General features: G+C 43.9%; 2 protein-coding genes across 7 annotated transcripts in view; one reads left to right on the top strand and one right to left on the bottom strand.

Annotated features, from left to right (window-relative positions):
- Positions 1 to 15,755, top strand: part of sipa1l3 (signal-induced proliferation-associated 1 like 3) — a 111,983-nt gene extending 96,228 nt beyond the window's left edge. For 2 of the 6 annotated variants that reach the window (XM_061682090.1, XM_061682089.1), the window contains exons 16-23: positions 39 to 481; positions 3,321 to 3,551; positions 4,907 to 5,069; positions 9,221 to 9,395; positions 11,802 to 11,951; positions 12,025 to 12,151; positions 12,281 to 12,362; positions 13,265 to 15,755. In XM_061682090.1, the coding sequence (XP_061538074.1) occupies positions 39 to 481; positions 3,321 to 3,551; positions 4,907 to 5,069; positions 9,221 to 9,395; positions 11,802 to 11,951; positions 12,025 to 12,151; positions 12,281 to 12,362; positions 13,265 to 13,456 (1,563 nt within the window). In that variant the 3' untranslated portion in view covers positions 13,457 to 15,755. The other 4 variants (XR_009768929.1, XR_009768928.1, XM_061682092.1 and 1 more) reach the window with 4 other exon arrangements.
- rrm1 (ribonucleotide reductase M1 polypeptide) lies at positions 15,264 to 23,752 on the bottom strand. The gene is made up of 4 exons (XM_061682093.1): positions 23,594 to 23,752; positions 20,168 to 22,149; positions 16,262 to 16,450; positions 15,264 to 16,104 (listed from the first exon to the last, which is right to left on the bottom strand). Exons 1-4 carry the CDS (start codon positions 23,610 to 23,612, stop codon positions 15,910 to 15,912), a joined length of 2,385 nt encoding a protein of 794 aa, XP_061538077.1. The 5' UTR covers positions 23,613 to 23,752; the 3' UTR covers positions 15,264 to 15,909.
- Between the last annotated feature and the right edge of the window lie 1,009 nt (positions 23,753 to 24,761).

Here is a 24,761-nt window from a genome sequence, read left to right as displayed (position 1 = left end):
TCAACGTCCTGACTTCACCTCTTCTGTTTGTGCTACAGGGTGAGACTCAATACTCCAGCCACTCCAGCAGCAACACGCTGTCCAGCAACGCCTCCAGCAGCCACAGCGACGAGCGCTGGTCCGACGGAGGACCCGCAGGCGACAGGGGCAACGGGGGTTTCCCCGGCGATTCCGCAGAGGTAGATCCGGACCCTCTCAACAAGGGCGGATCCAACGACAGCGGCATCGATGCGCCAGCCCATTACAACAATCACAACAGTCGCCACGTTTCCGGCGGCCAGCCCCACAAACCCTCGCACGGCGCTGTCGCCTACAACCAGGAGGTATCTGTGGGAAGGAGTAGTGGCGGCAGGGGGGACGCCAAAAGACGGGAGTCGTCACCCGGCACTTCGGCTGCGGCCAGTCAGAACAAAGGGTACCGCACTCGGACGTTCCCGCCTCCTGGATCCAGTGCTGAAAAAATGGATGCTTTCAAACCAAGGTAATAATACAAGTCACTGTGGTCTATGTTAGGCCCGCCGCACACTGAGTGACGTGACTGAACTGAACAGTTGCGAACACATTACAATCTGCAACTCACCCTTGCACATCTGCCGATTGACCCTCGCACACCTACCAAAAGTTGCACCACATATATATGATTTCATTGCACAACAAACAACATGGCATGATTGTCAAGGAAAAAGGGGATTACTCTGGCAGCTGTAGCTATTTAATAACAATGCCAAGAAGGGAAACGGGTGAGAATAAAGCAGAGTGTGTGGATATTTGAGCAATTATATTTGGCAATGATAGTTCTTGTGCGTTTCGACGACAGACACTCTCCATGCTTCGCCTTTTAGCCACAGGTGCATATGAAATTATAAATAAAGTTGAGTATTATTGTAAAAAGTGGCACGGTGGCCTACTGGTTATCACATCCGCCTCACAGTTCTGAGGACCCGGGTTCAAATCTGGCCTCGCCTGTGTGGAGTTTGCATGTTCTCCCGGTGCCTGCGTGGGTTTTCTCCGGGTACTCCGGTTTCCTCCCACATCCCAAAAACATGCATGGTAGGTTAATTGAAGACTCTAAATTGCCCGTGGGTGTGAATGTGAGTGTGAATCGTTGTTTGTTTGTATGTCCCCTGCAATTGGTTGGCAACCAGTTCAGGGTGTACCCCGCCTCTCGCCCGAAGATAGCTGGGATAGGCTCCAGCACGCTCACGACCCTAGTGAGGATAAGCGATACGGAAAATGAATGAATTATTTTAAAACACAATACAGCGGAACCTCGATTAAATGGACCCCGATTTAACCAATTAAAATTATAATTACTATTCATTAAAACAAAATTAAATGTGGTTCGCCTGGTCCTTCATGTTTTCTTTAAAGAATTGTACCCATCTTACAAATTCTCTCTGGGTAATCAAACATATGAGCACAACTGTGTGTTTTCTAATTTACTAAATAAAAGTAGGGCTGTGAATTTCAAAATAAGAGCAAGTAAATTAAAAAAAAAGTATTACGTGTTCAAATAAAGTGCTTAAATTAAGAATTATTCTTTTAAAAAACTAACAAAACACAGATAATATTTTGTGTTTTGATCATATGGGTAAAAGCAAAATCATCCATTGTAAAAATGCATTATACATAGGTAGAAGGGTTTTCCAGAATTTTGAGAGCAACTTTGGGGGTGCGTATTATACATGGGTGCGCATCATACACGAGAAATTACTGTAATTTAAGTTTATATGTCAGGACGAATTCTTATTTTAATCTCTTCCGTAGTTCAAAGCACGTCCTTGCTAAATGTGCACTGCTTTCACAACATAGGTGAGAACAAAGTTTAGCTAGTTGACAAATACAAGCCGTGATTATCTTGGAATTATTTATTTTTTTATCAGAAGTATGTGCTTCCAAGTCGCTAATATTTTGTGACAGTTAATGCTGGAGGGGAAAAACTGTTTCAAAGCTTGTTTTCTATCATGAGAAATGAAGCAAATATTAGAAGGAAAGAAAAAAAAAAAGGCAAAACTTGTTTTGAATAATGTCATTGACATTTGTTTTTCTATAAGTGAAGGGGGAAATAATTGATTAAAGTCGTTCATGAGAATCAGCTTTATTGGCCAAGTATGTTCCAAAACACACAAAGAATTTCTATAGTTTTCGGATTCTTGGTGGGGCGGGGGGGTCGGGTGGAGAGATTTTATTTTAAGGCCACATTGACCAGCCTTTCTATACATGTAGTGATGTTATGCTCGAGCCTTTCTGCTCAAATCTGATTGACCAAATGAAGCACAAGAGTGGCGACAGTGTTTCGTCACTTGGTTCAAACATGCCGAAAATCATGTGGTCACTGCGAACGAGGCCTCGAATGTCACAGCAGTGTCGAACTGGGTGGGCGTGGCAATAGCTCATTCAAAACCCCTTCAAATGTATCAGAATCTCTCTCCTAAGGAAGGCTATTTGGATCAAGTACATTGCTATCATTTTCAACAAACGAGCAAGGGAGAGAAAAAAATATTTAATTTACAATCAGTTGTTTAAAGTGATGCACGCACAGTGAGATGCTGTTGCAGTCCGGAGTTTTTAGCCAAGCGGTAGTGCATTCAGCACTCAATCTGTGAGGACGGTGGTGGCGCGTGCTCGAGTCCTTATGTGGTTGCACCGCGTATGACGACCACCGTTACTCAAAAGTTGTATACAGATGGTCTGTTGGCTTTATATCTTACATATAGCAAAAACACATCTTTGATGTTGCGACCATTGCGACCCAGAGACGACACGGACAAACAGTTGTATAAAAATAACAGTTCTTCATGACCCCATGACCCATTTGCCAGGGACTAGCAGTCAATATCCCTGTTTCACAAGCATTTTACTTTCATGTTACCTTTCAAAGGGCTATGAGGTCAGCAAACTCAAAAGAGTGGGTTAAAGCCATGGATGAATGTATGAAGAGTGCTCTATATAAATACATTTGATTTTGATACAACTTGTAAAACATTTTTAAAAATGCAGATTTACCTCCCAATTTGTAGGCACCTACTGCATTATGAGATATCACATGATTGTAATAGTCACTTTGGAGCATTTATCTACCGAAGAACACAATGATAGACAACTAGGTCGCGATAAAACACATGCAACAGTGAGACACATGACAGAAGCTTTGTCAACGCTTCCTTTGAAAAGCAAGACACAGAGATGAGCTCTTTTTAAGTGTGTCAAAATGCTTTGAAGCAGTGAATCATTTTAAGACAATTGTCTCAAAGTGATTCATTGCTTCAGAAAGCCTTGGTTTCTCCATCCCTAATTTAATGTGTTGCAATGTGTTCCAGAGCCTACACACCTCAGGGTTACAAGACACCCACGGTGGACAAAGCACGGCCCATCCGCGCCTCGACCACTACGCCCACTTCGGCCCACCTGATCTCCGCCCCTCTGTCTAGCTCCGCCCCCAAGGCCTTTTACGGAAAGAGCAGACAAAGTGACTGGCAGCCTGAAGATGTCAGCCCGTCGCCTTCCAATGCAAAAACTTCGTCCAGCTCTGACAACAGCAACAGCAAGACGTACGTTTGGTTTTCTCATTCATTAATACCTCCTATGATATCAAACTGGTTTTGTGTGAATGTTGTTACAGTGGTGCCCAGAAATTGAGTTTAATTCGTTCAATGACAACGCTCATAACGGAAAACACTCGTCTTTCCCCACTGAAATGAATCGAAATGCCATAAATCTGTTCTGGCCTCCTGAGAAAAATAGCACTCTATAAAGTCCGTCCATCCATTTTCTGAGCCGCTTACCCTCAATAGGGTCGCAGATGTGCTGGCGCCTATCCCAGCTGACTCCGGCCGGGCGAGAGGCGGTGTACACCGTGAACTGGTTGCCGGCCAATCGCATGGCACATTTAGGCAAACAACCATTTGCACCTACAGGCAATTTAGAGACTTTAATTAAACTACCATGCATGTTTTTGGAATGTGGGAGGAAACTGGAGTACCTGGAGAAAACCCACGCAGGCACGGGGAGAACATGCAAACTCCACACAGGGAGACCAGATTTGAACCTCAGAACTGTGAGGCGGATGTGCTAACCAGTCGGCGACTGTGCCGCCCCACTCTATAAAGTACTTTATAAAATCATACAGCGATGACAATTAACAAGAATGGATCAGTTTCATTATGATTCAATGGACAGTTTGCCGCTTCTTCTGGTGTGTGCGCCTTGGCCACCTTGGGGCAGTATAACATAAAGGACATGCAAAGAAAAGTTTTACAACTGACTCAGTAAGCTGCTGTAATAGTAGTTTTTTGTCGTTGTAGTACATGTGTTGCGCCACCATTTGTGTTCAAATAGCCGCTGTTTAAAGGGTTATAACACTGATGCCATTAGTCTGTAGTGTTTTGCATCGTGTGTTAGGATGAAGCTAAACGGACTTTATTATTATGTGGTTGTTTTCAATTAAAAATGTGTAATCATTTGTTTTATGTTTACTTACTCCAATTGGGAGTGGAATTAAACAGTTTAAAGTCTATTTTTGAAGAATTGTTCACTATCTGCTAAACTGCTGCTTGTTGTGTAGTGAGTTAAGTAGCTGACTTCACTGCCACCATACACTGCACGTATTTCAAATATTTATCTTGCAAGTCAAAGCAAAAGAATCAGAAATGGCTCGAATCACCCCAAAAAAAATCATAGGTCGAATTACCCATACCATTAGGCACCACTGTAGCATAAACCGCCACATATTTGCAGCAAACTGTTCACATATTTTTGGGGGAACCTATCCTCCAGTATTCGCTGTAAAACAATAGCTGTTTTTCGCTATTGCTTTGGTGCCATCTTGTGGTATCTAAAAGCAATGACAAACCTTTTTGGGTGGGTGTCAGTTAGTGACGGTCTGCGTTTGGGTGGTGTTGTTCAGTCAGGTGGACATCAATTCAAAGAACGTGTTCGGACAACCGCGACTGCGAGCGTCGCTGAGAGACCTGCGCTCTCCGCGGCGGACGTACAAGAGCACCATCGAGGATGACCTGAAGAAACTGATCATCATGGACAACCCCGGAGAGTCTCCGCATCGGGAACCAGTAAAGACCATAATACACACACACACAGTCTTTAGGATATTACACAGTGTAATGAAAATTTGCTTCTGCTCTCTACTGCAGAGCCAATGTTGAGTACGGCTTCAATTTTACATATGTGCCCTTTAACACCTAACTAGACACTTGCCCTTTGTGCATTCTGTTTTGCACAGCATCCAAATAGCAAAGTATTCATGGATAAATTGGGCCCTCTGCTGGTTGCTACCGAGTAGTGAACAGCATTTCAATTTTATTGCAGGGGTAGAGAGCCTTGTTACAATCAGGGGCTATTTAACTTTTTATGAAGTCATTTAAGTGCAGTCCTACATTTATGGAATATGATAAAAATGTTCCATATGAATTGGTGCACCCCACCTCTTGCCCAGTCACCTGGAATAAGCTCTCCACTTACCAACAGCCTTGAACAGGACAAGCGCTATAGATGTATTAATATTTAATCATCCATTGTTTAATATTAGGGTCTGATGGTGTAATGATTCACTCCCCTGATTTCTGTGGAGGCAGCCTAAGTGCAGTTCCCACTCAGTGACGGTGTGAATGTGAGAGGGTGTCTGTCTCTCTATGTGCCCCCTGATGGGCTGGTGACAGGTCCAAGGTGTAGCCTGCCTCTCGCCCAAAGTTGGCTGGGATAGGCTCCAGCTCCCTGCAACTCTGAACACGATTAGTGGGACAAAAAAGTGGATGCATGTTTTAGGGCTTTTTATAACAGTTTTATTTGTTTTTAGAATAGCGTATTGTTAGCTTGAAAGCATAATTGCCAATATTTTGTTTGAACTTACTGACAAAATATCAAAAAATACCCATGTACTTGCAAAAAAAAAAAAAAATTGTTTTCTTTTATTTCTCTAGATTTTCATGTCATGGTAATCTGTCATGGTTAAATCGCTGCAACTAGACTCTTCATTTTTCTTTTTTCTTAACTTACAAAAATGTTGAAAACAATATATAGCCAACAGGCCGTACGTTTCTTATCCCTATGCTGTTGCTTTGACGTAGGGGTGTAAAACTCATTTTCATCATAGGCCACATAGCGAATGTTTTCCTTGAATGGCACATTTAACAAGTTTCATTTGAAAGCAGAAGAAATATTGAACAGTAAATATTGTTTAGTTTATGTTAAGAAGGAATTTGGTGGTGGGGGGGGGGGTGCTTGTAATATCGGTAATAATTGAAGAAAAAATTCAATTTTCTGCCAAAATGACAAGAACAAATCCATTTAGCAACTAATATGACGTAGACCCACTTGATTTGCTTTAGTGGGCCATAAATGATGTAACGGGCTCAATCTGGCCCTCAAGCCTTGAGTCAGACACCTGTGGCTTATGCTGCGTTCCAGTTACCTCAGAAGTGGAAAGTCGAAGCTGGGAATGATGTCACTCCCGAGTTATCAGCGTTCCATTTACCAAGTCAGAAAACAAGATGGCGACCTCAGTGAAAGCTATCTCGCATTTGCCTTGTCCGAATACAACTTCAACTTGTGGACAAATATGCGTTTTTTTCTGAAACTTTCAAACACGGCGCATGAAGAGGAAACACAAAGATGCAGAAGGTAACCTATTTTTTGTTCACAAGTAAAATGGTGCTTTGTGCTTATCTTTCTTTCTTGGGTTAGGGTTAAAATGTTGTTGTGTCATTCTTTACTGAAATACATTTTGTCTCTTGTCTAGAATAATCGCTGGAGGAAGAATGGAACAGAGTGGGAGAGCATGATAAGTGCTCACCATGGCCAACCAGAACAGCTTCCCTGAGATCTCGCTCTACTTCCTTGTTATCTTATATAACTGTTACTTTATGGAACATCCGTATAGTACTATAGTATTGTAAGTCAGTAATAATATATACACATGCTTAGTCCTACATATGCTAATACAATAATACAAATGATTATATCAGTAACAGCAGTATGTTGGATTTTAATAAAAAGAAAAAAAGATCGACTACAACAAACAACTCTAAAAACACCTATAACTATATAATATATAAATGTATTGTCCCATATAATAATTATTTATGTTGCTACTACTACCTCATTTTGTAATCATCATTTGTATTTGTTTTTACAATGGTTGCTGTTTGCACATTGTTTCAGCGCCACACTCATCTGTTACTTAGTCTCACTCCATTATTTGATAATTTTGTTTTGTTGTGTTTCTGCAATTTTGGCTACTAAAATTTGGCTTATCTCTTAATTTATACTCCCTCTGTCTTTCTTGGAACATTTTCCGGATGAACTGCCAGTGGAGATGGCTACGAGATCTGCAGAACACCTTGATCGATGCAGGGGTGATGATCATAATGGTGGCTTGTTTTCTCCACATGTGCACGGCTGCGTCTGAGATCTGTCAGGAACACCCAAATCAGAATCAGAATCAACTTTATTTGCCAAGTATGTCCAAAAAAAACACAAGGAATTTGTCTCCAGTAGTACGAGCCGCTCTAGTACGACAACAGATAGTCAATTGACAGAGAACACTTTTGAGACATAACGTCAGGCAGATGAAAATTAGTAGAGAGACTGCAGATGTCACTGGGCCATGCTGTGAAATAATCCTTTGTTAAAATGCTCATACTGTAAATGGGTATCAATAATGTACTGCTGTCATTACTTTTTTGCTGCCAATAAATGTGTTTTACTCAGTTATTTTTGTTATTATTTACTGCAGTGACTCGAGGCAGGAATGTCTATCCATCAATCCACTTTCTACACCGCTTAGGGTCGCGGGTATGCTGGAGCCTATCCCATCTAACTGCAGGCAGGAGGCAATGTACACTCTGAACTGGTTGCCAGCCAATTGCAGGGCACATAGACAGACCCTTTCCAAAAAACATTTATATCAGGGAAAAGTTTCTTAATTTCCATAATTCCAATCAAAAAGTTAAACTTTGATAAATTATAGATTCAGGGCCCAGAATTTAAACAATTTCAACTATTTATTTGTTTATTCCAGCTCATAAAAACCCATGAAATCTGTAATGCAGGGAGCATTCTCCTCGAAGCGCTCTACAAAACACACGACTAATTGGCTATCAAACATTGGATTACAGACATCACTGGTATTACTTTTATTTTTTTCCTAACCTGTTGTGATGTGCTTGTCGTCAGCCATAACCAGCTTCGCCACAGTGGTGCATGCAGTCGTGCGGATGTGGTTTGTAGCTGCATTGTGTGTTCTTTAGAACAAAAAGGGCCAAGAAAAAAACACAGGACAAAGACAGGAGAAGAAGCATGCAGGACAAGGGTCGTGAACCCGGTTGTACAACTGAAGTGTGGTGGGATTGACTATGTAAATTATAGAAGTCTGTAGGATGAGAGTGTGAGTGAGGGGATACCCAAGCAGTTCGCATATTCATGAGTTATTTGTCGTAATAAGTGAGTGGCCCCACACCCAGCGAAAGAGTCCCAGGGGTGTGTGCCTGCGGACACATGCAAGTGAATTGACACCGTTTCGCATGTACAGAGACTGACAGAAGTGTCCTGTAATTGCTGTGACGGTGAGGACCCCACCCAATCAATCGATGGGCAGGATTGGGCCCAGGGGTACACCCGAGAGCAGCCCGGTGGACGGGACACATCCCACACCGAGGAACCCAAGGCGGTGCGCTGGCCCCACCGAGGCGCCCCGACAACCGGCCACCCAGAGAAAGCCGCAGGGACCCAATGCCAACCCCCCAACCAACCGCACCCTCGGCCCACGCGCCCCGCCGAGTGATCATTTATAACAATATTCAGAACGTGCATCACTAGTCCAGACGTCATTCACTTTTAAACATTCTCCACATACACAGGTCGCGAAAACAAGTAATACGTATACGGCCGATTTAGTGTGACAAAAACTACTAAGAAGTAATAAGAAACCGATTATTACAGGAGCTTCTACTTACTGTTTACACTCGGGGCAGCCATCTTTGAAAGCCAACTCATGGTAGTGAGAAATCCGACTTCAGAGGGCGTTCCATTTGAAACTTCCGACTAGGTACTCGGAAATTCCGACTTCAAATAGAATGCATGGTTGGTGACACAGGGCATACAGAACACCATACCTCAGATTGATGGATCAGTTAACACAAGAGAGCAAGTTAATGATGAAAAATTGATCAATTGTTTGATATTGTGATTCTGTTCTCTGCTGGAGTCCCCCAGGCGTACGCTGCAGCGCACCTTTTCCGACGAGTCTCTGTGCAGCGGTCGCAGGGACGCCAGTTTCGCCATCTCTGAAAATCAGTCGGCCCCCATGGACATGCTCTTCACGTGCACTCTGCCCACACGCAAGCACTCTGCCTCCTCCAACCACACGGAGCCCAAGAAGGGTGAGTTGACGCTGCACCAGTTTCGTGCAGGGACCGGTCAGCAACCTTAAATATACCAAAAGCCATTGGACTGTGTCCCTCAGAAAAGAAAAAAAACAATCAGGAGCCACAAGACCCTTTTGACATCAAAAGTGAGGATAACACTGCATATATTAATTTTTTGTTTTTTATTATTTTAACCTGTATGGATACAAACCTATAGTGTGCTGCATTTATTAAATCATAAAACTGCTACAGAGAAGTATTTTCTTATTTCCATATGAAACTAAACTATTAAGCAACAAAACAAAACAAACTTTTATTATAAAGATCACCGTAATCATCAACTTTAGAATTACATTTGAAAAACAAACTAGCTAAAGTAAAAACACATTTGAAAATACATTACTATGGTTGTGACGGTGAAGCCGCGTGGTTCCCAGCGTGCATTGCACCATGCAATGCTGAACTTTTAACCATAGAAAGGACGTTAATCCTTTCCTTTTCGTCCATGTGTGTTTATGTTACCAGTAGTTTGTGGACAGAAGCGGAGCCAGGGGTTGGCCATGTCCACCTTAGACTGAAGCTCAGCCATCCCGATGGCCACGCCCCTCATGTGTCACCAATATTCTTTTGTTTCCTAAAGCGCCACAACACACCAATAAGAAACATGACAATTTCTCACTCATCCGTGCCGTAGAATGTAATTTCAATTCACAAGAGAGCCACAGCAGAAGGATGAAAGAGCCATATGTGGCTCTGGAGCCACGGGTTGCTTAACCCTGGTTTACAGTGCCACCAGAAAGTATTCATAACCCTTTTTGCACATTTTGTTGTTACAGTCTTATTCTATAGCTGATTTGAGTATACTTTTTAAAAAATCTACATAAAATATCCCATAATGACAAAGTAAAAACATTTTCAGACAGTTTTGCAAATTTATTGAAAATGTAAACATTTAAACTCAATAGGTACATAAGTATTCATACCCTTGGCATAATATTTTGTTGACGCACCTTTGGCAGCAATCACAGCCTCAAGTCTTCTTGGATATGTCTCTACGAGCGTGGCACACCTGTTTTGGGGCATTTTCTCCCATTCTTCTCTGCAGAACCTCCCAAGGTCAGTCAGGTTGGATGGGCCGTGTCGGTGGACAGCCATTTTTAGGTATTTCCGGAGGTGTTCGATTGGATTAAAGTCCTGGCTGTGGCTGGGCCACTCAAGGACATTCACAGCCTGCTCCTGAAGCCAATCCTTTGTTATCTTGGCTGTGTGCTTTGGGTCATTGCTGTGTTGAAAGGTGAATTGATGCCCTAGTCTGAGTTCAAAAGCACTCTGGAGCATGTTCTCTGGAAGAATTTCTCTGTATTTGGCAGCTGTCATTTTACCCTCTTTGCGGACGAGTCGCCCAGTTCCCGCAGCAGAAAAAAAATAACAGCATGATGCTGCCACTAACATGCTTCACAGTAGGGATGGTGTTAGCCAGCTGATGAGCAGTGCCTCTTCTCCAGATATGACGCTTGCAATTCAGACCAAAAAGTTATATTTTGTTTTCATCAGACCAGAGAACTTTGTTTCAGCAGGTCTGAGAATCCTTAAGCTGCCTTTTGTCAAACTACAAGCGGGCTGCCATTGTGCCTTTTAGTGAGAAGTGGCTTCCATCTGGCCACTCTACCATAAAGGCCTGATTGGTGGAGTGCGTTACCTTCTGGATGGTGCTCCCATCTCTCCAAGGGAATTCTGGTGCTCCGCTTTAGTGACTATAGGGTTCTTGTTTACCTCTCTGACCAAAGGCCCTTCTTCCCCGGTTACTCAGTTTGGTCGGACGGCCAGATCTAGGAAGGGTCCCGGTGGTTCCAAACTTCTTCCATTTCCCAATAATCGAGACCACATTGCTTTTTGGGCATTCAATTCTGCTGAAATTCATTTGTATCCTTCCCCAGATTTGTCCCTTGACACAATCCGGTCTCAGAGGTCTGCAGACAATTCCTTAGACTTCATTGGTTGGTGTCTGCTCTGATCTGCACTGCCAACTATGAGACCTTATATAGACGGGTGTGTGGCATTCCAAATGATGTTCAATCAACAGAATTTACCACAGGTGGACTTCATTCAAGTTGCAGAAGCATCTCAAGGAAATCAGATGCACCTGAGCTTTTTAAGTGTGCGTGTCATACCAAAGGGTGTGAATACTTATGTACCTATTATGTTTGAATGTTTGCATTTTTTTATAAATTTACACAAATGTATGAAAATGATTTTACTTCGTCATTATGGATTTTATGTTGATTTTTTTTTTTTTTTAACTATACTCAAATCAGCTTTAGAATAAGTCTGTAACAGCAAAATGTGGAAACCGTGAAGGGGTGAGAATACTTTCTGGTGGCACTGTAGTTTGTCGTACTCACTGGGGCTGTTTTCCTTCAGTCCCGCTCTCTGCGTCGGAGCTGTCCCTAACTGAGGTGAGAGACAAAGTCCCCCCGCTGAGGAGGCTGGACCCCGGACTCATGCCCCTGCCTGACACTGCCTGTGGACTGGAGTGGTCCAGCCTGGTCAATGCTGCCAAAGTCTACGAAGGTGGATACTTCACATAGCTTAACACGTGGACAACAATGAACCTTTAGTCCAATCGTGCGTTTTCTACTTCCAGCACAAAGAGCCGTGTCACTCTTCTCTCTAACCGAGACACGAGGAGGCGGCGTGGACATGAGGCCGGCCAGCAGTCCTGTGCCGTTTCCCACTCCTCAGACGCCACGGACCACACCCACCTTAAGCAGGTACCTGTCTTTCTGGACAACACTCAAACTCGCTGTACACAGTTGTCTTCTTGACCATTTATTCGATTTGCGTTTGTTTGGTTGGTTTTTGTTTGTTTGTTTGTTTTTGTTTATTTTTTCTTTTTGCAGCGACGAGGTGCCCAACGATTTGTCAGGGCGTCTCCACCATCTGGAGGTGATGTTCAAACAGCTCAACAATGACCTAGAGAAAGTGAGTCAATCACTCTTCTTTTGTATTTTCAACACAGGAATGTTATGTTTGTTTCTTCAGAACACCAATAATGTTCAAGGCTTGATGGGACCCGCTGTGTGTTAGTGTTGGAAAGTCTCAGAAAAAAAACAGTTCTCTTTTAATTTGCTCTGTGACTACGTTCCTACCCTCAAAAGACTTGTATCTCAAATCATCTTTCCCCAATCAAGAAAAATAGCACTATAACAGGGCTGTCAAACTCATTTTTGTCACAGGCCACATTGTAGTTATGACTTCCCTCGGAGGGCCGTTATGACTGTGAACCCGTATTAAGGAATTATCACCTCATATAATTACATATACACAACAAATTGATGAATAACTAGTTGTAAAATTAGAAGCCTCTAAAAAGATGTGTTTAAGTCCTACATTTCTTTTCAAAGCTGGATTGGTAACAAAAATGCAAAAACTCAACATGATTACATTGGAACACTATTAGCAATTTTTATTTGCTTTCGCGGGCCACATAATATGAGGTGGCGGGCCAGATCTGGCCCCCGGGCCACCAGTTTGACTCCTGTGCTCTATAGTAGAACATTTTATAAAAATGTACAATACCGTAATCTGGGGTGTCATAAGGGGCAATTCCAATTTATTTTTTTTCGCGCTTTTCAGCTAACTGGCAAGGTTATGTGATATGGTTCACTTCACAATACCTCTGGTATAAATGAAGCAAGTCAAAATTACAGTAAATATTAAAAATAAAATGAAATCAAATTCATAAATCCAAATAATCAAATGAAAAACAGCAAGTATGGAGTAACTGAGCGTGCCGTCTTGTAAACCGGAAGCATCATCCATCATACTATACATTTATTTACTATATAATATACTTTGTATACTGTATGTATGCGTTATCTCAGGAGAAGCATGACAAGGTGGCGCTCCTGGCCGAGATGGCCAACCTGCGTGAGAACAACCAGCGTCTGCAGGAGGAGAGCGTGACAGCCAGCGAGCAGCTACGCAAGTTCAACCGACTCTTCGGCGGCCACCCAGGCGAGGGCGAGCAAGCTGAGGACCCCACCACGCATCAGGTGCCACCCAAGAGGGAGTGAACGTGACTGGACTGGACAAGACTGGACTGCCTTAAAACTGGAAACATTTCCCCGAACCTTGCCGCACCCCTCTGAGCCTCATATTTTTCTAAATCTCTGATGTATGGTTCCTACGCTAGAGTAGACTTTTTCATTCACCTGGAGAGGCCTAAACACTGTTCCTGCAAGCAAATCAGCCAAAAACACCATGATCGACTACATCTCCCACAATGCACTAGAAGTCCCGGAAGTGCTACACAGTCTTAGGTAATGTAGATAAGATGCCTGTGAGGTACTCACCAATGTATAATCTATATTGTAGTCATATTGTTGGTGGGTATGTTTATACGACAACAGCTGGGTGACAAACTAGTTTACGGCTAACTCATGACCCCTCACCGTTTACACGGAGGACCTTTTCGTACTGGAGATATTTGTAATGCGTAGAGTTCCTAGCAGTGGTACGAGTATGGACGTTTTAAAGAAAACACTGCGCATTGCCTCCTAAACTCACTTGCTAACAACACATCACCTTTAAGCTTGTCTGCTAGCGTCTTCTATGGCTTTGAGCGCTAACTAGCCACCTGGCTGATTAGCATTTCCCGCCAATGGCTGGTTATCCTTTTTAAGCATTCAACTAACACACAACAGCAATGCTAAGTTGGTGTTTATTAATGTTTTCTATGGCTTTGCATGCTAGCTAGCTCTACGCTAATTGGGATTTCTCCTTAATGTCTTATCCTTTAGAACGTGAGCTGAGTTGGTGACTTTTAGTTTTCTATGGCTGGAGCACTAGCCTAGCTTGCCTGGCTAATTAGCATTTCTTGCTAATGTCTTATCATCCTTTTTATCATTAAGCTAAGTGGGTGACTAATAGAATTTTTCTATGATTTCAGTGCGAACAGCCTGGCTAATTTTCGCCTATTTCACATAATTAGTTATGAGTGGTAATTAGCATTTTGCGCTTATGTCTCATTGTCCTTTTTATCATTGAGCTAACGTGTCACCGCAAAGCTTAAATGGTTGACTTATTGCATTTTCTATTATATGAGCGCTAATTAGCAGCTTGGCTAATTTCCTGCTAATGTCTCATCAGTCTTTTAATCATTGAGCTAAGCGAGTGACTAACTTTATCTGTAGCTTGGAGTGCTAATGAGCCTTTCCTGCTAATGTCTCACCATCCTTATCATTAAGTTAACACATTACCACAAAGCTAAGTCGGTGACTTTTTGCAATGTTCTGTTGCTTTGAGTGACAATTATTTGCCACTAATCATCCTCCTTATAATTGAGCTAACAACACAAGCCCTTTTTTTTTTCTCTCCAACTTCTCTAGACATTATGCTAAAGTAAGCTTGCCTAACTGTTGCGTCCTACTAAAAAAAGTGTTATTCTACTTGATCCAGAAAGTGCATATATATTTTTTCTTCGTAGAATTACAAGATATTTGTATACTCGTCTTTGTATAAAAATCTCAAATTGTACTTCTATCATTTACTGTAAATGTGGGAGACAAAATGCACCCCCCCACCCCTCCAGTCTGTGAAAAAAACATTATTTATATACTGTTGATCTATTTTTCATACAACACGACAAGTTTGTGGTTCACAGTTGACGGTACTTTTTGATAATTCCGATAAAACTGACTGGAACTGTTGAATACTTGGCTCAGGTTCCTCATGATGCTGGACCTAAACGCTACACCACCACAGGTACTGTTAAAGGAAAAAAAAATTGCGCTCTTTATTCGCCATTGTGGCTTTCCCTTTAAGGCTTCTTCTCGCTGGAAATGAGTGAAGTTGAGTTTGCTGTGTAACATTTTTGAATGGTTTGATGGTGGTTGAGCGAAGGCAGATTAAGTCTTAAATCAGGGGTGGGAAACCTAATCTGACCCAAACTCAAATGATCTGTTCTGAAAAACCCAAAAACAATAAAACCACACACGCACATCATTTTACCATAGTTTGGGTTCCCCATCCCTGCTTTAAGTTACTCGATTATTCCTACATTGAGGTGTCTGAAAGTCATGTTTTTGTTCATGTAAAGTTTTTTTTTTTTTTTTAAATATATATAATTGCTTGTTTTGTGTATAATGAAGCTATTTATAGCCTATAGTGATCCACGTTGAACAAATCAGTAATGGTAATATTGTATAATGTTCCTTTCTAGATGTTTTGATAATTTATTTTTTGGTTGTAACAACAGTGAGGAGAGGGTACTCGGTTTTTATTGTCTTCATCGTTGCTCTGGGCTGTAATAAGTGTATATTTACAGTGTAAATTATGTTTTCATTTTATACAAAATTAAAGTGAATTATCTCAGATTTTTGTGCATTTCCGTTGCTCCTCAACACAAGACGCATTGGAACGTTGCAATCCACCCGTTAAATATACACTTTATTTAGTACATCTTAAGTATTATTGCTCTGACGAACTGAACTTCTGTAGTTGAATGGAAGCTTAGTCGAGTGACCGTTCAAGAGCCGCACATGAGACATTCATCTCTGTTCTCCAGGGAGCACACCATAGCGACCGTGTTGCGCTCCTTGGCGTCCTGCTCTGAGGCTTTCTCGGTGGTGGACACCTCTTTCAGCTTCTCCTTGTCCAACGTGAACTGGATGGGGTTGGCGGCAGGCTTGGTGCGAAGGTAGTACATACCCGTCTTTAGACCCTGGGAACAGATGAAGGAGGAGTGCTCATTGTAAAGTCAAAGCTAAGAAGGCTTCTGTTAGAGTTGATACTTAATATCTAGGAGACCTGGATAAGCTTAAAAGATAAATCAGAAATCATCTTGTATACATTTTCAATCTGAATTCTTCGACACGCACCTGCTTCCAGCCGAAGAAGTGCATGCTGGTCAGCTTGCCATAGTTTGGCTCTGCAATGTGGATGTTGAGCGACTGGCTCTGGTCGATATAGGCGCCTCGATCGGCAGCCATCTTGAGCACCGTCTTCTGGGAGATCTCCCACACAGTCTTGTACAGCTGCTTCAGGTCATCTGGGATCTCTGCGATGTCCTGTCACGAGGAAAAACCAAGGCTAGGATCAGGAATACAGTAATCCGCCACTTCTTTTCCTGTCGGCTTGTCCCGTTAGGGGTCGCCACAGCGCGTCATCCTTTTCCATGTAAGCCTATCTCCTGCATCCTCCTCTCGAACACAACTGCCCTCGTGTCTTCCCTCACGACACCCATCAACCTTCTCTTTGGTCTTCCTCTCGCTCTCTTGCCTGGCAGCTCCATCCTCATCATCCTTCTACCAATATACTCACTATTTCTCCTCTGGATGTGTCCAAACCATTGAAGTCTGCTCTCTCTAACTTTGTCTCCAAAACATCGAACCTTGGCTGTCCCTCTGATTAACTCATTTCTAATTTTATCCAACCTGGTCACTCGGAGAGCGAATCTCAACATCTTCATTTCCGCCACCTCCAACTCTGCTTCCTGTTGTCTCTTCAGTGCCACTGTCTCTAATCTGTACATCATGGCTGGCCTCATCACTGTTTTATAAAACGTTGCCCTTCATCCTAGCAGAGACTCTTCTGTCACATAACACACCTGAGACCTTTTTCTTCACTTCCTGACTACACTCACCATTGCTCTGGACGGTTGGCCCCAAGTATTATCCATCACCACTGCAAAAAGGAAGGGGCTCAGGGCTGATCCCTGATGCAGTCCCACGTCCACCTTAAATTCGTCTAGCACACCACCGCTGGTCTGCTGCCCTCGTACATGTCCTGTATGATTCTAACATACTTCTCTCCCACTCCAGACTTCCACATGCAGTACCACAGTTCCTCTCTGGGTACTCTGTCATAGGCTTTCTCTCGATCTACAAAGACAATGTAGCTACTTCTGACCTTCTCTGTACTTTTCCATCAACATCCTTAAGGCAAATAATGCATCTGTGGTACTCTTTTTAGGCATGAAACCATACTGTTGCTCGCAAATACTCACTTCTGTCCTGAGTCTATCCTCCACTACTCTTTCCCATAACTTCATTGTGTGGCTCATCAACTTTATTCCTCTATAGTTGCCACAGCTCTGTACATCACCTTTGTTCTTCAAAAATGGGCACCAGTACACTTTTCCTCCATTCCTCAGGCATCTTCTCACGCACTAGAATTCTATTGAACAAGCTGGTCAAAAACTCCACAGCCACCTCTCCAAGATGCTTCCATACCTCCACAGGAATGTCATCAGGACCAACTGCCTTTCCATTTTTCATCCTCTTTAATGCCTTTCTAACTTCCCCCTTACTAATCATTGCCACTTCCTGGTCCACCACACTTGCCTCTTCTACTCTCCCTTCGCTCTCATTTTCCTCATTCATCAACTCCTCGAAGTATTCTTTCCATTGACCTAGCACACGGCTGGCACCAGTCAACATATTTCCATCTCTATCCTTAATCACCCTAACCTGCTGCACATCCTTCCCATCTCTATCCCTCGGTCTGGCCAACCTGTATAGTTCCCTTTCGCCTTCTTTAGTCTCCAACCTGGCATCATATGCCTCTTGTTTGGCCTTTGCCACCTCAATGTATTCCTTTCGCCTCTCAGTGTCCCACTTCTTCTTAGCTAACCTTTTTCCTTGTACGATTTCCTGTACTGTGGGGTTCCACCACCAAGTCTCCTTCTCTCCTTTCCTGCCAGAAGATACACCAAGTACTCTCTTGCCTGCCTCTCCGATCACCTTGGTTGCAGTGGTCCAGTCTTCTGGAAGCTCCTCCCGTCCACCGAGAGCCTGTCTCACCTCTTCCCAAAAAGCTGCACAACACTCGTCCTGCCTCAGCTTCCACCACATGGTTCTCTTCCTAATCTTCCTCCCCACCACCAGAGTCATCTTACACACCACCATCCTATGCCGTCTAGCCACACTCTCCCCTACCACTACCTTACAGTTGGTAACCTCCTTCAGATTACATCATCTGCACAAGATGTAATCCACCTGCGTGCTTCTACCTCCGCTCTTGTAGGTCACCCTATGTTCCTGCCTCTTCTGGGAAAAAGTGTTCACTACAGCCATTTGCATCCTTGTTGCAAAGTCTACCACCATCTGCCCCTCCAAGTTTCTTTCCTGGATGCCATACTTACCCATCACCCCTATTACCTTCACCAACGTCCATTACAATCTGCACCAATCACGACTCTCTCTGTGTCTGGGATGTTCAGAACTACTTCGTCTAGCTCGTTCCAGAATTTCTCTTTCCCTTCTAGGTCACATCCTACCGGTGGGGCATAGCCACTAATCACATTACACATAACACCGTCAATTTCAAATTTCAGCCTCATCACTCGACCTGATACTCTTTTCACCTCCAAGACATTCTTAGCCAGCTCTTCTTTTAAAATAACCCCGACTCCATTTCTCTTCCCATCTACACCATGGTAAAATAATTTAAACCCTGCCCTTAAACTTCTAGCCTTACTGCCTTTCCACCTGGTCTCCTGGACACACAATATATCAACCTTTCTCCTGATCATCATGTCAGTCAACTCCCGAGATTTTCCTGTCATAGTCCCAACATTCAGTTCTAGGCTCTGTGCGTTCCTCTTCTCTTTCTGCCGAAGAACCCGCTTTCCACCTCTTCTTCTTTTACTTCGACCCACAGTAGCTGAATTTCCGACGGCGCCGGTGGCGGACGTTGTTAACCCGGGCCACGACCGATCCGGTATGGAATTCTTTGGCAAGGTTTTAACCCGGATGCCCTTCCTGACGCAACCCTCTGCGCATTTATCTGGGCTTAGGACCAGCCTACAGTTTGCACTGACTTGTGCCCCACATAGGGCTGCATTACAGTAATCCGCCACTATAATGTGGATTTTTGTTGAAGGTATGGATTTACAAATGTTTTTAAGGTTTACACTCTAAAACAAATGCTTTTTTTTTTTTTATCCCTTTTATGCTTGAGAGTTCAAATACTCGTGTTTAAATAAGTTTCAATGTGATTACAGCATGTGTGATAGTTTAGGGTCAAACTATTTAATTGTATTTTTTTGTGTTGAAATACTTTTACGATATATATACAATATACAAAAATGTGGTTTAATACGATTTAAAGGATGTCAGGGGGGTATTTCAAGGTTTAAACTGAAAAGAAAAAAAAAAAAAAAAAACACTATACATTCCCAACCAGTGTGCCATAAGGGCTCATTTGGTGTGCCTGAATATGTATTGTATACATTTGTTCAATTATTCACACCAGCAACAAATTGTGAAAGCAGGCATAATGTGCTTGGGTTCATAAATGGTTGGGAAGCACCGCCTTATACAGTAGATAAAAAGCCTTCTACAAAAGCTGAACATTATTTGGGGTTAATGAGGCTAGAAATCACTTAAAGGGGAAAGTTTTGAAATTATTTAGTGTCTTCATTTTAGGCTTTTTTTTTTTTTTTTTTTTTTAAACAAAGGTTGAAAACAGAAATGGTAAAGGCGAATTAATCCGGACAGATATTTTTGAAGATGGCGTTTCAAAATCACCTACTTTGATTCATGCTGCAACTCCGTCCACCATGACAAGATTGAAGCCATAATTTTAGTAGCAATTATGTTTATAGAGTAATGATTATGTTGTACAATTGAACAGTATGCATAATTATTATTATCCTATTACATAATATACTGTTATAACTGTCCTGGGGTAGTGTTCTTGACAAAATGTGGAAATTCAGACACATTTTTACAAATTTCTATAGGTCAGCAGTTCTGTAATCTATACGCCGTGGCCACTCTTACCTGAATGGATCCGTTGTGAGCGATGAGCTGGTTCTTCATGTCCTCGCCCCAGAGCCCCCTCTCGGTGAGGTCCTTGAGAAGATGCGGGTTGACGCACTGAAACTCGCCGGAGAGCACCCTGCGCGTGTAGATGTTACTGGTGTATGCCTCGATGGACTCGTTGTTGCCGAGGATCTGCGCGGTGGAGGCGGTGGGCATGGGCGCCAGCAGCAGGCTGTTCCTCACGCCGTGCTTGGCGATCTTCTCCTTGAGCAGCGCCCAGTCCCACAGCGGCGTGGGCGTTGCCTCCCACATGTCGTACTGGAGGACCCCCTTGCTGACAGGGGAGCCCGGGTACGTCTCGTAGGTGCCGTGCTCGGCCGCCAACTCGCAGCTGGCCTCCAGCGCGGCGTAGTAGAGGGTCTCGAAGATCTGGATGTTGAGCAGCTGCGCTTCGGCGCTCTCGAATGGGTGGCGCATCAGGATGAAGGCGTCGGCCAGCCCCTGGACACCGATGCCAATGGGCCGGTGGCGTAGGTTGGAGCGTTGTGCCTCGGGAACCGGGTAATAGTTGATGTCGATGATCTTGTTGAGGTTCTTGACGATGACTTTGGTGACAGCCGCCAGCTTCTTGAAGTCGTACGTGCGCTCAGGCGTGACGTACATATTGAGTGCTACGGAGGCCAGGTTGCACACGGCCACCTCGTCCTGGCTGGTGTACTCCACGATTTCCGTGCATAGGTTGCTGCATTTGATGGTACCCAGGTTTTGCTGGTTGCTCTTGCGGTTGCACGCATCCTTGTAGAGCATGTACGGCGTGCCCGTCTCCGTCTGGGACTCGATGATGGCGTACCACACCTGCTGGGCCTTGACCACCCGCTTGACCCGGCCCTCCTCCTCGTAGCGCGTGTACAGCGCTTCGAATTCGTCACCCCAGCACTCGTCCAGGCCAGGGCACTCGCTGGGGCACATGAGAGACCAGTCCTGGTTGCTCTCCACCCGCTTCATGAACAGGTCCGGGATCCACAGGGCGTAGAACAGGTCTCGGGCGCGCTGCTCCTCCTTGCCCGTGTTTTTCTTGAGCTCCAGGAAGTCAAAGACGTCGAAGTGCCACGGCTCCAGGTACATGGCGAATGCGCCGGGCCGCTTGTTGCCGCCCTGGTCCACGTAGCGCGCCGTGTTGTTGTAGACGCGCAGCATGGGCACCAGGCCGTTGGAGTTGCCGTTGGTGCCGGCGATGTAGCTGCCCGTGGCGCGGATGCAGCTGACCGCCACACCGATGCCGCCGGCCGACTTGGAGATGAGGGCACACTGCTTGAGCGTGTCATAGATGCCCTCGATGCTGTCGTCCTTCATGGCCAGCAGGAAGCAGCTAGACAACTGCGGCCGGTTGGTGCCGGCGTTGAAGAGAGTGGGCGAGGCGTGCGTGAACCACCGCTCCGACAGCAAGTTGTACGTCTCGATGGCGGAGTCCACACGGGCGCCGTGGATGCCCACCGCCACCCGCATTAGCATGTGCTGCGGGCGCTCAGCCACCTTGCCGTCGATCTTGAGCAGGTACGAGCGCTCCAGGGTCTTGAAGCCGAAAAAGTTGTAGGAGAAGTCACGGTCGTAGATGATGGCAGAGTTGAGGCGGTCCTTGTGCTTTAGGACCACATCCAGCGTCTCCTTGGAGATCATGGGCGAGTGGCGGCGGTTGAGTGGGTTCATGTAGTTGAAGAGGTCCTCCATGACCTCGCTGAACACCTTCTTGGTCTCCTTGTGCAGGTTGGAGACGGCAATGCGCGCCGCCAGGATGGCGTAGTCGGGGTGCTTGGTGGTGAGCGTGGCAGCGATCTCGGCCGCCAGTGTGTCCAGCTCCACTGTGGTCACGCCACTGTACAGGCCCTGGATCACCTTCATGGTGATCTGGGCGGGGTCCACGAAGTCCGAGTTGAGGCCGTAGCAAAGCTTCTGGATCCGCGAGGTGATTTTGTCGAACATGACGCGCTCTTGGCGGCCATCTGGAACATACCCATAACAAAAACAGCTAACAAATTGAAATTCTGCATTTTTTTTTTTTCATCTTTGTAAAAGGCTCCTGGCAACTACTCACAAGAATGTGTTCACTTTCATTTTTTATTTTTTTTTATTTGTGCAGTTAAAACTTCAGTTCACTAACAAGTTGCAATTTCAAAACCCTTTTTTTTTGTTTTGTTTTACATCACATTTCTCTAGTTCATCATTTTTGGGCATCGTTTTGAATTTGTGCATTTGTTTAACATACTCATAATTTGTGCTTTTGGTACAGTGGTGCCTTGAGATACAAGTGTTTAGTTTTTATGACCCCACTCAAAACACTTGCATCTCAAATCATATTTCCCCAATGAAATGTATGCAAACTCAACTCGTTCTAGCTACCCCCCCAAAATGTTTACGTTTTTTTATTTTTAAATAGCATACGAGAATATTGCACTTATACATATAGTAATGACAACTAAATAGAAGTGACAAATTACTTTTGGCCAAATTTTCTGCTTCAGTTCAATGGACAGGACATTGAGCTACTGCTTCTGGTGTATGTGCCTTGGCCACCAGGGGGCACTATAATACAGGCATAAAACAGAAAATGAGATTCACAATTAAGTGACTCAGTAAGCTATAGTAGTATTAGTTATTTTTCACAGAGGATAGAGAATTTATGACAGCAAGTATTGTTATATTGTCTGGCTATATGTATTGCTGCAGTTTGTCTTCAACATTCGTTGCTTAAAAGGTTATAACACAGCCACTTATATGCCATTTGTTAGCCTGTCTATGGTGTTTCCCATTAAGGGTTCGCGTTTAGCTAATGGATTTTAAGCAGCTTGAAGCCTCTTAATTGTTTACTATCTGCCAAAATACCGCTCATTGTGAAGTTAGTTGTGTTTAAGCTCGCTGCCACCATACAGTGCTATTTAGTTTTTTTCACCCTCACAAGTATAATAAAAAAAAAAAAAAAAAAAAAAAAAAAAAAACTCATAAATCGGGTCACTCGTATCAAAAGGCAGAGTCTTAGGGTCTTAGTTGGAACCTTATTGTTTAATTATGCAACTAACCGTTTTGTTCCCCTCTGCGCATGCGCGTCCTTCCATAAACAGTTAGGCGACAAAGACGGCCATCCAGAAACTCGAGAATGGGCGACGAGCGACGCAGAAACGCCACATTTACTGCAACTTCTGAGCAATAACGTCGTTTACGCGTTTTTCACAAGCCAACCTTCTTAGTTATCTTCACGTAATCCAGCTGGGAAACTCAAGCTAGCTGTTGTGTGCTGCCAGCTAACAACGGTGAACAGTTGGGAGGCTCCATTTTGTCCCCGTGTAACAAAACGATTTAACAGCTGGGCCATAACGACACGATTTATTTTGTATTGTTTGTCTTGTAAATCAGAGGAACTAGTTGAAGGCCTCGAGCAAGTAAACTGACCTCTCTTAATCACATGCATCCTGGCACTGTGTGTAGTTAGTCCAACTGTCACGGCGTCAAATGTCTGTCTGAAGTCCTCGTCCAAACAGCAGCAGCGAGTGCAGAACTGGCTCCTTGTCGGTGCAAGATCCCGCTCAAATTCTACTTGAACGAACGCAAGGGAAGCGAAGGAAAGACCGGAACGTCACATTGACCAATCGGCATTGAAAAGGGAAGGGCCTCTTGAGCTGTGGGAGCCAATCAGAAAGGTTAAGATTTTTCTTCCTTTTTGAGCGACACAGTCGGCATCGAGACAAGGGAGGGTCTTAAAATGTGCGGGCCTATCATAACGCTTTAAAGTTTCTTCCTGTTTCCGATCGTTTTCCCGGATTAAATTATGGCGGGATTGAAAAGAAGTAGGTCAAAATCAAAATGTAACCCAATTGGGGGCGGGGGATCTTGTTGTGTTATTATTTCGTCAAATAACGTTGTGTTTGTCATTGAAGTTAAAAATACAGTGCTTTAATTTAGATAGATATTTTTTTATCCAGTGAGGGAAACTAGGTTGTCACAGTAGCAATATGCACATTTAAACTAAAAAAAAAAAAAAAACAGGAGCAGCCAACGTTTCGGTTTATTATTGTTAGGATTACAAGTGTTTTCCAACAAGATGCATGCATACATGATGGGGCTGTCAGAAATTTAAAGAAGGCATCATGCATACACATCATGCGCCATCACATTTTTTTATTTTTTTATTTGTGGGTTTGGGTTGTTTGCATGTTCTCCCCGTGCCTGCGTGAGTTTTCTCCGGGCACTCCAGTTTCCTCCCACATCCCTAAAACATGCATGGTAGGTTGATTGAAGACCCTTAATTGCCCTTAGATGTGAATGTGTGCGCGAATCGTTGTTTGTTTGTATGTGCCCTGCGATTGGCTGGCGACCAGTACAGGGTACCCGGAGAAAACCCACGCAGGCACGAAGAGAACATGCAAACTCCACACAGGCGAGGCCAGATTTGAACCTGGGTCCTCAGAACTGTGAGGCAGAAGTGCTAACCAGTCGCTCACCGTGCCACCAGGATGTTTAACTTTTTTGTCATGTTTTTATTATAATTAATGAAGCTGGGCAGGGCTTTCTGTATAGGGGTCTGGCACACACATTTGTCCTCAGTATGTCTGTGTTTTGC

Source organism: Phycodurus eques, chromosome 7 (assembly GCF_024500275.1).
Source record: "Phycodurus eques isolate BA_2022a chromosome 7, UOR_Pequ_1.1, whole genome shotgun sequence".
Lineage (NCBI taxonomy): Eukaryota > Metazoa > Chordata > Actinopteri > Syngnathiformes > Syngnathidae > Phycodurus > Phycodurus eques.
Note: the sequence above shows the minus strand (reverse complement) of the source record. Positions and strands in the feature narration are given on the sequence as shown.